The following is a 16,106-nucleotide window of genomic DNA, read 5'->3' as shown; positions in this document are numbered from 1 at the left end:
CCCATTGCGGAGATTTCCCTTTACATCTTGTCCCAAAACCAACCAGGAAGTGAGAGGAAATTTCTGCAAATTAAGGGAACTCCTTGGGAACCCCGAGGTCACCAGACCTAGTGTCCCCATTGGAATATTTCCCATCTATTACTTTCCTGGGGACAACCCAAAACTTGGGATTTTCTTTTACTTTCAATGCTAAAGGTAAACAGGACAAATAGAGGATGAATCTCCCTAGCAGGAGCACGGACAGCAAAACAATCTGACAAGTGTTTTAATCCCTCTCTACTCTATCCACAAGTAAACAAAATAAAAAAAGTTTTGCCTTTAGTTATACTTTAACATGTTTCTAGATCAGCATGCATCGCTGCATGCACTGAAAAATGTTAGGTTTGGGGAAGGAGGGTGCATTTTAATCAAATTGTATTGTTTTTACTGCAGTAAAGAAAATGTAACAGTCAGGAGCTTGTATAGGGTTTGGTAGGGGTGCCTGGATCAAAAGACAAACTGAACAGAATTATCTTTATAGGCAGCAAGATAGTTCCTAAATATGGTCCATCTCCACTCACTGTGCACAGACAGACCTGTCAGAGCCCGGCTCTCCTCTATGGGAGAACGAATGAAAACCCGCCTGTCCATTTTCATCGGATCCTCCGGACGGATGGAAAATAGGGTTACCATCCACCTGGATTTCACAGACAGAATTGGACCGGATAGCAGCGGGTGTCAGTGGACATGTCTCCGCTGACATGAACCGCTCAATAGGGGTGCATGGAGCATCCGATCAGGTCCACCTGAAAAACCGACAGGCCGACCTGATTGGAAAGCCTGTGTGAAAGGGGCCTAATATTTAAAATGGATGTAACCCTCAGACATGAAATAGGAACAAAGAATATTCCTCGAAAGTGTGTACTGTTTCAATTTAAGGCACCAAGTGTCATTTCTGCCATTTTTGTCTACTCTGCTATCAACATGAGTCACCTCTGGCAAGTTTTCCTGACATCGAGAAAAAAGGTAAAAGGGAGGGAGCTCCAGCAGACGGACAGCTTCAGCTCTGTTCCTGTGTGGTGTGTGTGAGGGAGGGGGGGGGGGGGGTTGTCCCTTTCCTCCAATCAGCTCTCTCCTCACTGAGCTCTGCAGAGTGTAACCTCCATTCTCCACCCCCTTTTTCTGAACTCTCAAACAAGCCTATAAACTTTGCACTTTGAACGAATGTAGAGAAGAGAAGACTGCAGATAGACAGATACAACTTATGTAGAAGGATTTATTTAATCTCTGTGTATCACCCGAGGCCAGTCACTTCACTGGGTATATGCAAGAGTTTACCCTTATTCCTGGCCCAGCAAGCTTTGGGCACTCGCTGCTTCTCTGACACTCAGTTACTCATGGGCCCTTGCCGTCCTCACATACAGTGCGGGGCTACGGGTCTTCCATTGTATTTGATAATATTAGCTTGCAACAGCCAGCCTGGGTGCCTCAAGAGAACAGCCTTTAGGGCAGAGCTTGACAAATTTGCCTGAAATCTAGGAGTCAGCTAAAAAAAGTTAGGAGCCAGTTTTTTTTTTTTTAAACAAACAACCAAGCTTTATTTCCAAAAAAATAACATACTAAATTTACACATAAAGACGATTAGAACCCCACTCTCCTCTAGAGCGCAATCGGATGGAAACAGAATGTCTGTCTGTTTCCATCCGATGCCATCTGATCCGATCCACGGGATGGATAGAAAATAGAACCACCATCCGTCTGTTTTTGGCAGACAGGATCAGATGGCGGCAGATTACCGCTCCGCTATACCGCTATAGAGGAGACTGAAGGGTCTGATCAGGTCTGCCTGAAAAACTGACAGGCGGACCTGATCAGACAGCCCGTGTGAAAGGGGCCTTCGGCTGTGTGGCTGTGGCATGGCGATGAGGAAAATATAATATATAATATAATAATATTTTTTTTTTTTATAATTTAAAGAAAATTTTTTTAAATAAATAATATTATTATTATTATTATTATTATTATTATTATTAATAACCACACTCCCGGTCCACTTACCTTTAAGCAAAGGTAAGTGGACAGGGAGATGAAGCCTGCAAAATCTTCCCTCTCATCTCCTCTTGGAAAGGAGATGGACAGGCATTGAGGACAGGCAGGGGAAACAGTCATTACTGACTGCTTGTCAAACTCCCGGCCACCACAAGAGGGCGCCAGTTCCCCGTTCTCTCACTGAAGAAGGCCAAAAAGCCGCGGCCTCAATTATCGGATGGCGCGGTAGCCCGTGCACTCGGGGAGTGGGTGGGGGGGGGGCACAAAAGGGACAGGACCCCTCCTGCAGTGCACCCCTATTCTATTCACCAATGCGACCTGGCGCCAGGGGTTTGTTGAACCCTGCTTCAGGGGACCAGTCGCACAATCATAAAGGCAGCCTGCCGTATCAAGGAAAACTTGCATGTTATGACCCTTACCCCTACACCTAAGGAGCATTTTACCTTTGCAGTATGCGGTGGCACCACTGTAAAGGTGTTTTGTGTGTAGTTCCTGAACCTCAGCCTTAGTCAAGTGCATTCAATGTACACCTGGGGAGCATGAGCCTTCACTGGGAACAATGACGTTATCACACTTTCAGAATAAGTCTACTGCCTATCATGTGCGTCCGCAGAACTTTTTTCAGGGGGGGGCATCATTTTAAATGTCACCCATGCTCCCACCCTTTTCAACAAAGACATGAAGGGGAGGGGCTTAGTCATTATACTTATTTTGAGTATTTATTTTTAAAGAGCAAACAGCAGCATTTATATTTAAAGCATTTGTTAATCAAAAAAAAAAAAAAAAAAAAAATTGATCCCATTCTCTTAAAGCATGTTATACAGCATAGTGCTTTGCTATGTAATTTGGCCCCTTCCATCACCTAAAATACCTGGCTGATCCTGCCTGGCTATGTCCTCCCTTCTGTAAACTGACCACGGTATACCATGGCTGCTGAGCCCTGACACTGTGGTCAGTTTATGTGACTCCGTCATCCGCAGTCCTCCTGTCCTCTCCCCCCTCATTTGCTCCTGTCAGTGCCTGCCCCCCACCCACTCCTGCTGCTGTAGTTTCATTTAAAGTTTCATATCCTGTCTACAGTCTATGTAATAATCCTGTGTGTCTGTGTTTTATAAAAATAAGGCAATCTTTACAGGTTTTCAGGGCGCCACTCGCAGCTCATGTGACCCGCTGCCTCTCTCCTCCTCCCCTCGCGACTAATAGTGAGGAATCCTCGGCCCCACTCACTGAACCACTTGAAAAGGGGAAGTTGAGATTCCGGGGGGGTTCATCTGACCCCCCCCTTGCTCCTACCTGCAGACCCCCATGCTGCCTATACCTAAGGGATACATTTGACTGATTTATGAGAATGGTAGCAATCAGAAACAGGCGTGTTCCAAGATCATCAGATAGTATTTCAATTGGTACCAAAACACTTACTCCTAATTGCAGTTGCTAGATTTATATTCTTTACCAACTGATTTACTAACACCTCCACTGGTTCCTTATTTCTGCTGCACTTGGCAATTTGGGGTTGGAAGTCTCATTCATTTCTAATATAAACAGCACTACAATACAAAGCATATACTGTAAAACCGCAGCATTAGACTCTGCTCCATTGGAGTCCATAATATATCAAGCAAAGTGACATTAGCGCCAATACATGCTAGGGTAGTCAAAACATTGTATATTGAAGTGCTGTGCAGTAACTGCATTAAAGAATCTGTTAGTGGCCACTACTTCTTTCAAAAGCTGGAAGAAAGCATTGATTGTCCATGAATGAGCTGATCATCATTCATTTCCTCCTGTCACCAAATGTCATGTCCTGCGCTCCATGAGAAAGTCAGAAGCAATCAGTCCAGTGTTTAATGGATGCTTTCAAAGTTCTGCATGTTTACAAAGGCAGAAAAGGATAATGTACTCCTGATAATCACAAAAAAAAAAAAAAACCTTAGTTACTTACCGGTGACGGTATTTCTAAGAGCCTTTCAGGACAGCACCTGGAGAGAGCGCAGCTCCACCCAATCCACAGGAAACACTGCAAATAAAAACTCCTCCTCTTCCACCATGCCTCAGTCATAGAGTAGCCTCCGACATGCTGGAAAACATAAACTACCACAGGTTAAACATTTACAAATTATATTATAAACAAAACCAAGGGGGGGTAGCTGCTGCTGTCCTGAAAGGCTCTTAGAAATACCGTCACCGGTAAGTAACTAAGGTTTTCTCAGATCGCCTTTCAGGACAGCACCTGGAGAGGATAAGCGAGTAACTTACACTTAGGGTGGGACCACTGCCTGCAGAACTTTTCTGCCGAAGGCTTGATCCTGAGCTGACAACAAGTCCAACCTGTAATGTCTAATAAAGGTTGAATAGCTGGACCAGGTAGCTGCCTTGCAGATTTGATCAGGCGAAGCACCGGCCCTTTCAGCCCATGAGGTTGCCACAGACCTTGTAGAATGCGCCAAGATGCCTTCTGGAGGTTCTTCTTCTTGAGCTACATAAGCCTGTTCAATTGCCCATCTGAGCCATTTGCCTAAAGTGCTCTTTGATGCTTTTTCTCCTATACGGGACCCTGAGAAGATGACAAATAATGCATTTGTCTTTCTAAATTCCTTAGTTACCAGGAGGAACTGAAGTAAGCATCTCCTCACATCCAAGGTATGAAAGGATTCTTCCCGAGTATTACTAGGAGCTGAGGAGAAAGTTGGTAAGACAATTTCTTGTGATCTATGAAAAGATGAAGCAATCTTTGGAAGAAAGGCTGGGTCCGTTCTTAGGACTACTCGATCTGCAAAAATTGTCAAAAAAGGGTCTGAAATTGAGAGGGCCTGGATCTCACTGATCCTCCTGGCCGAGGTAATTGCTATCAAAAAGATAGTTTTCAAAACTAAATTCTTCAGGGAAGCCTATTTTAAAGGTTCAAAAGGAAACTTAGTTAGACCTTGTAACACAATGGTCAAATCCCATTTGGGAAATACTTTAAGGGCTATTGGCCTATTGCGGGCTAATGCCTTGAAAAAACGAATGATTAGAGTCTCTTGGGACAAAGTCTTTTCGAAAAAAACTGAAAGTGCCGCTACTTGCGTCTTTAAAGTACTTGCTGCTAGTCCTTTCTCCATTCCCTCATGGAGGAACTCAAGCACTGAAATTAAATTTTTTAATTCAAAATTTTTGCTGGAACACCAAAAGTTGTATTTTCTCCAGACTTTCAAGTAAATATCCCTAGTCACCTTCTTCCTGCTGGAGAGAAGGGTGGAGATAACTTTTTCTGACAGGCCTCTGGCTCTCAAGATGTCTTCTTCAGTAACCACGCTGTCAGTTGTAAGCGGTCCAGTTCTGGGTACACTAGGTTCCCCTGTGTCAAAAGATCTCTCCTGTACGGAAGCTTCCAGGGAGGTTCTGAGGCAAGATTCAGCAGGAGGGCGAACCAAGGTCTCTTTGGCCAGTAAGGTGTAATCAGAATCAAGTTGGTCTTTTCTTCCCTGAATTTCTTGAGAACCAACGGAATCAGTTGGAATGGAGGGAACGCGTAAGACAAACGGAAGTCCCATGGATGGGCTAGGGCATCCAAGCCCCAGTCCTGATCCTCCCTGTGTAGGGAAAAGAATCTTTGGACTTTGGTGTTCTGTTGACAAGCGAACAAATCTATTTGGGGAAGACCCCAGACTTCCACGATCTGCATGAATACTTCTTGATTCAGACTCCATTCTGATTCAAACACCTTTTTCCTGCTCAGCAGATCTGCTAGAAGGTTTTGTGACCCCTTCAGATGCACCGCTGTCAGAGAGGCTAGATTTTTCTCCGCCCAGGAGAGTAGCTGTATTGCCAGATCTGATAGCTGTCTGCTTCTTGTGCCTCCTTGCTTTGACACGTAGGCCACTGCTGTCATGTTGTCCGACAGAACTTGCACATGATGGCCCCTGACTGTCTGTTGAAAGGACCAAAGACCCAAAAGGATGGCTTTCAACTCCCGCCAGTTGGATGATTTCCTGGACTCTGCTTTGGACCATGTCCCTTGCATCGTCCGGCCTTCCAGGTGGGCTCCCCAACCCCACGAACTGGCATCCGTCGTCAGACGTTTGTTCGTCTGGAAAGTCCATTGCAGACCTTCTTCCAGATTTCTGGAATTCCTCCACCACCACAGAGATCTCTTTGCTTTCGTGGAGATTCTGATGGATTTCTCCAGATGTTCCGGGTATGACCAACTCTGCAGAACGTCTCTCTGGAGAAGACGGGAATGCAGTCTTGCCCACTGTACTGCAGGGATAGCGGCTGTGAGTAAGCCCAAAGCTGCCATGGCCGACCTGACAGTAACCTGATGATTGGTCTGTAATCGAGCAACTGCGTTCTGAGTCTTCTCGATCTTTTCTTGAGGTAGAAACACCTTCTGGAGGACCGAATCTATTCTGTATCCCAGAAATTTTATCTGCTGAGATGGAATCAAACTGGATTTATCCAAATTCATGAGCCACCCCAGACTCTCTAGGTGGTCCTGAGTCTCCTGAAGGTGTACCAACGCCTGGCTCTTGGACTCTGCAAAAATTAGCAGATCGTCCAGGTAAGGGACAATTGAAATACCCCTCAGCCTTAATGGCTCTAGGGCATCCGCCATTACCTTGGTAAACACCCTTGGAGAAGATGAGAGGCCAAAGGGGAGGGCCCTGAACTGCAGATGCCAGACCGATTCCCCGAGATTGACCGCCAGCCTTAGGAATTTCTGGCACTCCTGATTTATTGGGATGTGCAGGTAAGCGTCCCTCAGATCCAAGGATGCCATGAAACAGTTTGGGGACAACAGTTTGGTCACTGAATAAATGGTGTCCATCCTGAAGTGCTTGTACCGAATTGATCTGTTTAGGATTTTCAAATTTAGGATTATTCGGTACTTGCCTGAGGGTTTTTTCACTAGAAAGATCTGAGAATAAAACCCACGGCCTTGTTGCCCCTCGAGGACTTGGATAATTACTTCCTGTTGAATCAGCTCTTGTAAAAGAGACATCATTGAGGAAGCCTCTTCCGGATCCCTTGGAAGGGGAGTAACATGGAATCTGCTTGGAGGTGTCTCCGAAAACTCCAGTTTGTATCCTTGAGCCACTATATTCTTCACAAAGGGGCTTGCGGATACGTCTTCCCAACGTGGGAGGAACCATAACAGCCTTCCTCCCACTGGAAAACTGTTGTCACTTGCTTTTATTGGCCTGGTCAGGTGGTCTAAAGAGGACTCCACCTTTCCCTTTGCCTTTATGGGAGGTCCATCTTGATCTCTGATCTTGTTCACGACCTCTGTTGGTTTGTTGAACAGAACGAAATCTCTTCTTAGGAGGAGATTTCTTTTTTGATGGAAAGGCTTTCTTCTTATCCGCCGTTCTGTCAAGAATTGCTTCCAATTCAGGCCCGAAAAGCAAGTCACCGGCAAAAGGTAAACCACAGAGTTTCACCTTAGAAGCTGAATCACCTGTCCAGGTTTTCAACCAGACCGCCCTCCTGGCAGAGTTGACAAGGGCTGCTGACCTGGCAGACATTTTGATAGACTCAGCAGAAGCATCGGCCATATATTTTACTGCCTTTAGGAGCAGCGGAAATGAATCCAGGAGATCTTTCCTTGCTGTTCCAGCCTCCACATGCCCTTTAAGTTGTTCGAGCCTGCACTCAAGATTTCTGGCTACCACCGTGGAGGCCATGGCCGGCTTAAGGCTAGACGTAGAGGAGTCCCAAGCCTTTTTAAGGAGAGAATCTGCCCTCTTATCCATGGTGTCTTTCAGAACACCCATGTCTTCGAACGCCAAATCCGTGCGGCGAGACACCTGAGAAAAAGCAGCATCCACTCTGGGCTTTTTATTCCATAGGTGCGCCGTATCTTCTTCAAACGGAAATCTCCTTCTTAGGGATTTAGAGAAAAAAGGGGCCCTCTCTGGGTCCTTCCACTCTTTTTCAATAGATTCAGTAAGGACTTTATGAACAGGAAAAACCCTGCGCTTTGTCTGTTCAAGGCCCTGGTACATTCTGTCATGAAGTGAAACTTGCACCTTTTCTTCTGCGATTTCCAACGTGGTGTAGATCGCTTTCAGCAACTCATCAACCTCTTCCAAGGATAATTTGTATCTGGAAGAACTAGCCACCTCTTCCTTCTCTTCCTCCTCTGAATCCCTGATGGAACAGAGAGCACTCTCCCCCTCATCTTCTGAATCACTTGACACTGCAGACTTAGAAGTAGACGGCTGGGAAGATGTACCACCCGTTTGTTGGGAATCTGAAAGAACTTGTGGCGTCCTGGATAACAGGGAACGAACTGAGGACAGGGTGTCTGAGAGTTCTTTAAATGAAGATATGAATTCATTATTCTGCTGACTAGACTCTTCCTTCACAAGGTCAGCAATACATGCTTTACAAAGTGGCTTCACCCAGGAATCTCTGAGTGGATTCTTGCATGAAGGGCATTTCCTTGATGCTGGGGCTCTTGTCTTCACTGTGGCTTTAACCTAGTAAAGAAAAAGCCACCATGAAAGCCCAATAACCACAAATAAAAGAAAACCACCACCTAGTGATTTCTTGCAAGGGAGAAAATCGTGACCCACACCAAAAAGGATCAGAAGAAAAGACTCCCAGATGCATATATATCCTGTTAGACTGGGAACAGTTACTCAGTCTACAGGGCAGGCTCCAAAGGAGGAAGGAAGAAACCCCACAATAAAAGCTCACACAGTAAAGAAAAAAAGAGGCACCACTGCACCTCTCCTACCTGAGCTTGGCCGGCGCTGGCGGTGCCTGCTTCCACCGTCGCTGCAGACTTTTCCTCCATGTTGTTGAAAAGCGCAGCTTGCTGGCAGATCTCTCCATTTAAATACCGCTTCCCGCGTCCTCCTCTGTGGACCGGAAGCGGAAGCGCCGACCTCGTAACCTGCCTCTGACCCCTGCGTGTATTGCGGTTGGAGCAAACGCCGCCACGCCCCCACCGGAAGTCCCGTCCACCGGAAGTGACGCCGCGCGTCCCCGGGATCAGAGTCCGAAAGTGCGGGAGATTCGAATGCCAAAAGCGGCTCCCCGCCCGCCGACCGGCCGAAGCGCGGACCTCTGACGCCCGGACCGGATCCTCCGATGGGTTTCAGCTCCCCTGAGCGAACGAGGTGAGAGGCTCCGGAGCATACCCCCTTTGACACTCCAGGGAGGGGAGCTGGGATGGTCTCCATGCTGAAACAGCAAACAAAAACTGGGCAACAAATCCTTCTCTCCCCCTGGAGAGAGTGCAGCCCTTCCACATAGCTCCTGCAATGCTTCCACCATGGCGGAGGAAACACAAATGACTGAGGCATGGTGGAAGAGGAGGAGTTTTTATTTGCAGTGTTTCCTGTGGATTGGGTGGAGCTGCGCTCTCTCCAGGTGCTGTCCTGAAAGGCGATCTGAGAAAAAAAACACTTTTTTCCTCGAACAAAAATAAAGGTTATCCATAACATGAATTAAAAACAAAGGTCCCATCTGATTTTGTAGTGTGTGAAAAGTGAGAGGGCATGATGAGGACAGGGCTGATGAACTGAAGAGAGTAATTTAAGATCAATTACAATCAATTGGACCCTTCAGTCGTCTCTATGGAGCGGTGGGTGTCAACAGACATGTGTCCGCTGACATCTGATCTGATCCTGTCCGCTAAAGGCCCGTACACACGAGTGGAAATTCGGCCGGGAATTTTCGTCCGACGACCGATCTGCCAATTTTCGGCTTGTTAGTATGATGCTTCCGACAACCGACTCAGACATTTTTCGGCCTAAAAAATCCTTATGTGCAGGCTATAAAATTTTTGTCGACCGTCAAAACACGTCCGATTTTCGTCTCATTAGTACATATTTCGATGGGGAAAAATCTTATGAGCAAGACTGGGCATGCTCAGAGATGAAAGAACACATACAAAAGCAATCCAACACATGACATCACTTCGGAAGTAGAATTCTGTCGTGCGGGAAAATTCGTGTGCAGCCTAGAGCACATTCCAATCAACAGACACCACTCTGGACAAAAGACAGACAACCGGTCGGCAGAAATTCGTTGCGTGTGTATGAGGCTTTAAAGCAGATGGATGGGAATCCGTTCCCCATACGTCTGGTGGATCGGATGGCAGTCGGGTGTAAAATGGACAGGAGGGCCGTGTTCATCCGAATGCCCATAGAGGAGAGTGCACTGTGTCTGCTCTGCATTAGCGGAGCAGACACAAACCAGTGATCTGGAATATATGAAAAAATATAAAAAAATATAATAATAAAATGAAGTAAAATATAAATAACCACCAGAGTGCGTAGTATAAAGTGCAAAGTACTACAATATATATATCTCTTAGTATATACCTAAAATAATAATATCAGCATGTGGCAATAAAATGGTAAGAAAATAACTTGAAATAATAATACATATACATATACATTGTCTATGTATTATTATTTCAAGTTATTTTCTTACCATTTTATTGCCACATGCTGATATTATTATTTTAGGTATATACTAAGAGATATATATATTGTAGTACTTTGCACTTTATACTACGCACTCTGGTGGTTATTTATATTTTACTTCATTTTATTATTATATTTTTTTATATTTTTTCATATATTCCATATTAACTCATTCCCAATACCATTTTATGTTGGATTTTCACTATATTGTGGTATTATTTACATATCCACCATTTATATTTATATTTTTATTCCTCAATCACATCTGTGTTTCTACATTTTATTATTTTTTTCATTTTATATATTTATATATACCTATTTGCACTTTATAAGCAGCGCCACCACTTCATATTTACATACATATTTATATAGCCTTTTTTGGCTATATTTTAAGTGAGGCTGCAGCTTACTTGTGCACGCATTTAATTTATCCTCTGACATCCTTAGCGCGGATTTATTTATATTCTACAAACCAGTGATCTGCGTGCTCAGCAGGGATCAGCAGACAGATTCCAACAGAACCCGCCCCATGTGGAAAGGGTTTAAAATGTGTGTTTTTGTGAAACAGGGTGTCAATTGGTTTCTTCATTACAGTTTTCTGTGTGGGGACCAGTCATTGAAGCAGTTTACCTATTCACATAGTGGCTGGTCAGTACAGCAGGCAACGCTGGCATCATTACATCAGCACTGTGTGGTGTGGGAGTTCCCAAAACGAATTCTTTTGGTTGGGATATATTTTACCTATCCTGCTTTTTCAGGTACCCAGATCAACTGACATTAGTATTGGTGTGTATCCCATTACATGCAGGAGGATGCTTCTGCTGAAAATCTCTGCTGTGTCTCCTTCATAGCCGCTTGATGCAGCATTGGGAAGACAGCTGCTCAGTGCAGTGAGAGGTAAATGTAGCCTCTGTTACTGAGAAAAGTTGCACCACTTGCCCCCTTCTGCCCATTCCACTATTCACACAATTTATAATATCCAGCAGAATGGCTGAAGTTTAGCAGAAGTAGCCTTTAGGTAAGAAGATACATACCATTACACATAATTAAAGTGTATGATACTATAAAAAAAAACAAAAAACGAATCAGCTAAAAAAAATAGACTACATTTAAAGTACACGCCTACAAGGAGAGGACAAATAACAGGGTGTCATGCACATTCTGCAGCTGCAATGACATGAACTAGACCTGGTCCAATCGCAATATCATCTGGGAACGTCAATAAAATCAGCACTTCTGCAATGAATTATTAGAAAATACTTGTACCTTGGCAGTGATGGAATCAAGCGGGATCATGCAAATTAAATATTTAATGGGCCAAAGTCCACCATTGTAGCATGTAACTAAAATACATGTTTTATCTGATTTTCACTTCCTGTCAGATATCTGTAGGTTCTGCAAGTCTGAATGACTACTCCAGGAAAAATCAATGACAGCATAGGCCTATTCCCACAACTGTTTCTGTGAATGGCACTTCAACAGACCTAAATGACACTTCACTGCAACATTCAGCAATGCACTATCATGTGCTGCGCTTGCAAAAATGCAGCGGGTACAAATTTTGTTCCGCTGAGGTGCATTAGGCAGCCCATTCAAATGAATGGGCTGCCTTACCACACCAAATAAACACGCCAAAACAGACCTAACTGGTGTAAATAGGCTCTATAGGTATACATATGATTTGTCAGCGATACTTGTTCAAGGATCGGGTCATATCCAATGTCCTTACTTGTTGGAAAATCTTAGCGCTACAGGGACAATTATTTAGTTTTGAGAAGGTACTAAAGAGGACCTAGTATGAAAATTCAAGGTCAACTAATCTTGCAGTCCCACAATTAAAAAACACCAAGTGAAAGAGATAAATAAAACACGAGAACAATACTTGTCTCACATCTTGATTTCTAGCATGCTTGTCTAGCCAAGGGTGACATCCCTGGGCCTCACTGTGGGATCCTGGAAGAGCTGCAGACTTAAATCCCACAAGAATGGACTTCTGCACATTGCTGAAGAGTCTTCTTGCGCAATTTAGGACCCTGAGCTTTTTGCGATATGCTGCCACTTACTGGAAGAGTCTAGAAGCTGTGCAGTAAGCCAAGTATTTTCTACATGTTTCTTCAGATGTTTTGCCTTCTTATTGCTTTTATTTAGCAATTTATATAGAGATCTGCAAGATAAGCAGGTGATGCAAGGCTCCCTAAACCACGCTCAAACCATTTCTTTCCACTGGGCAAGTTGCATAACAAGAAACCAAAGCAGGTTTGATATTGGGCAGGTGCTCATATCTGTTTATATCTGACTGTCAAAGACCAACCTATAGCAGATGACACACTGGCCATTCTACCACTTGAAGCAAAACACCATCTACAGCATCACCCAAAAGGGAAAGTTCCCCTCTCCCCTCCTCCACCACAGTTGGCAGGTGTTTTTTTTTTCCCCCGAGGAGGAGTGGGTACCTAGTTTTAAAAGGGATCTGCTCACACTCTTAAGCGATCCAAGAAGAAGTACTACCCCCCTACCACCACCTTCTCGCAGTCTTCTGGGATACATCACAGGTCCCAGAAGACTGCGGGACCATTCACAAAGCTCAGCGCAGCTCACATATTTGCAGTGGCAGCCAGCATTGAAGCCGCAAGCAGCAGAGCTGGCTGGCCATAGTTAAAATGACTGGAACCCAAGGGTTAGTAAAGAACTAGACTGGGTGAGGACAATGCTAGATCCCTGGACAGGTACATGTCCTGTTTTGAAAAGTCAGCATCTGCAAGATTTGTAGCTGCTGACTTTTTTTTTTGCAGAGTGGAGAACTGCTTTAGGCCCCTTTCATACGGGCGGACAGATCAGGTCCATCTGTCAGTTTTTAGGCGGACCATCCATTGCCCTCTAAGGGCGGACAGATGGAAATGGAAATGTGTCTGATGACGCCCGCTGACATCCGATTCAATCCTATCTACTAAAAACAGACGGATGGGGGATCCATTCCCCATCCGTCTGTCGGATCAGATGACAGTTATATGGAAATAGAAGGGCGGACTGTTTCCATCTGACCGCCCATAAAGGAAAGTGGGCTGTGTCTGCATAGGCAGAGTGGACACTGACCTGTCATCCGCGAGCTGAGCAGGGATCAGTGCACAGACTCCCCACTGGGCAGGTAAATCCACTGGAAAGGGGCCTAAAAAAGGCTGCTTGTATGTTCCTTTGGAATCGCTCCCTCTAGAGCCACACACAGCAAGATGTCAGTCTGTTGCTGTTCCAAATGCTGCTGAATCCTGATCACTAGCGAAGGGGCAATTATTTCACTGCATCTGCTACAGTACAAAGGGAGTGATTCCCTAGGGACAAATAGGCCCTGCAACTAGCGATTGGGAGAAATTGTCAGCGACAGGATTGCTAGTACAACAATGTTGCCTGCATGTGACCATCCTAAGGCCCCTACATACTGGACATCTAGTTGCTGGCTGTGCGTCCAATCCTGGTGTGTCGGAGCCCCCAGAAGGCACAGGTGCAGCACCCAGCCCCACCGACTGCAGTCTGTCAAAGTCTACACCAGGCTGGAATACGCTGCTGCTAGACAGGGCTGAACACTGTAATCATGTTTAGAGCCCTGTGAACTCAGGGACGAATGCATGGAATGCAGGTATTTTGTCCCACTGAGCACAGTACCCCTCCCGGTCAGCCTGCAGCTGGGATAATCCCTCTAGAGAATACGGTGTTTAATGTCTAGTGATAAGAAGAATGCAGCATGGCTTCGTTCACATAGAGGCGTATCAATGTGAACCACATGCAAGGGCCATGTTTACCCGCACAGGGATGCACACGTTCCCTATAATCCTGTGCAAGCAGCCCTATTGAGGTTTATTGGGACACAGCAGCTGCACAGACAAAGATGCTGCTTCTAGTTTAACATCTGTGTGGGTGTGTATCTGAACTGTCTGTGTTCAAGGTGGCACACCTGCTTAGGCGTCAAATTGAGATCAGCAGTGGTGTCTGTGCAGCCTCTGCATCCCAAAAAAACATCAATACGACTGGCTGCACGGGATTGCAGGGAACATGTGTGCATCCCCAGGTGGGTACACTCACGGTTTGATACATCCTGTGGGCACCAGGCCTCATTTAGATGGGTGAATAGGTGGCACCATTCACACGCAGCATATAAAGTGAATGATGAGCGGTGTCCAGAAATCACTGGGGGCTGGCCAAAGTCCCTAATCCCTTGTCACCTCTGGGCATGCAAACCGCAGCATCAGCCATTCATCTGTACAGGGTGAGTGTTGGCACACCGCGTACACAGGACTGGTGGTCTCCATTGAAGAGTGTTGCGGTGGAGAAGTGAATGGTCCATGTGAACGGCCGTAAAGCAGAATGGCAATGCTGCAATACTAAGTACAAATGTCCTGATAGAGCCACCTTCCTGATCATACAGTATGAGCTGCAGAGGAAGATTTCACATGGGGGGGTGAACCCCTTACCTGGGAGGGGGGGAGGGGGAAGGGTGAACCCCTTACCTGGGGGTGGGGGGGAAGGGTGAACCCCTTACCTGGGGGGGGGGGGGGGAAGGGTGAACCCCTTACCTGGGGGGGGGGGGAAGGGTGAACCCCTTACCTGGGGGGGGGGGGGAAGGGTGAACCCCTTACCTGAGGGGGGGGGAATGGTGAGCCCCTTACCTGGGTGGGGGGGTGAGCCCCTTACCTGGGTAGAGGGGGGGGTGAGCCCCTTACCTGGGGGTGGGGGGAGGGTGAGCCCCTTACCTGGGTGGGGGGGGGAAGGGTGTGCCCCTTACTTGGGGTGGGTGAGCCCCTTACCTGACCCTCTGGCTGTCTATGGCACTGCACAGCACCCCCTGCATGGGCTCCGCACTGGAGAAGCTCTGACCGGCACACGTCCTGTTGAAGGCGGCAGGTAGGATCCCATAGGTGAAGGAGTTCAGGCGGCCCCGGGGACCAGCACCCAGCGGGGTGATCGGGATGGCCGGTGACCGTCTCTCAAACGCATCCTCAGCTTCTGCCGACTGCTTGTCCGCTATGTACAGCCCGTGCTCTTCATCCTCCAGCAGGACCCCGGCTCTGCACCGCGCTGGCAGGGGCTGGGGGGAGGCCCACACCGCTTTGCTGGGCTGAGAATACGGCTGGCGCCCCGGGGTGACCGGTCCTACCGATCCCGGCTCATTCTCTTCACACTGCGGAGCCTGCACACTCCTAACGCCTGCACCAGCATTCCCGTCCGGAGCGCCGCCGACATCCTGCAGGGGTCGCCCGTCCAGAGAAATATTAGTGAGGAAAGAGAGTGCAGCCTGTCTCCTGCGAGGGTCCATGAGCTGCTGCCTCCTGACCTGATCCAGGCTGGATGAGGACTGCCCGGGACAGGACACCATCATCAGCCCATTGCCGCTACTCTGACTGCTGGTGGCGGTGGCCATAGTGCCCGGGGGAGGGGGTGTCAGGACACTGTGACCGCTCCATGAGCGCACGAGTGCGGCAGGACGAGCGGCGAGGCAGTGCTTGTTATTGCTGGGAGTGGGGCGGGATCACTGATGACACGGGCCTTCCTCCCCTCCGCTACACTCTGTCCCTGCAGTACGGGGCTCAACTTCCTCCACACATACTATCCCCTCTACCCCCACCTCACCTCTTCACTTCTCTCCCCCCAATTCACTTCTCTCCCCCA

At 46.9% G+C, this 16,106-nt stretch overlaps 1 protein-coding gene across 1 annotated transcript in view; it reads right to left on the bottom strand.

Annotated features, from left to right (window-relative positions):
* Positions 1-15,947, bottom strand: part of CABLES1 (Cdk5 and Abl enzyme substrate 1) — a 166,918-nt gene extending 150,971 nt beyond the window's left edge. Inside the window, exon 1 of the mRNA XM_082258675.1 lies at positions 15,245-15,947. Coding sequence (XP_082114801.1) covers positions 15,245-15,858 — 614 coding nt within the window. The 5' untranslated portion in view covers positions 15,859-15,947. The remainder of the gene's footprint in view (positions 1-15,244) is intronic.
* Between the last annotated feature and the right edge of the window lie 159 nt (positions 15,948-16,106).

The sequence above is a fragment of the Pelophylax lessonae genome (assembly GCF_965119305.1).
Source record: "Pelophylax lessonae genome assembly, chromosome: 5".
Lineage (NCBI taxonomy): Eukaryota > Metazoa > Chordata > Amphibia > Anura > Ranidae > Pelophylax > Pelophylax lessonae.
This window is presented reverse-complemented; position numbering and strand designations above follow the sequence as displayed.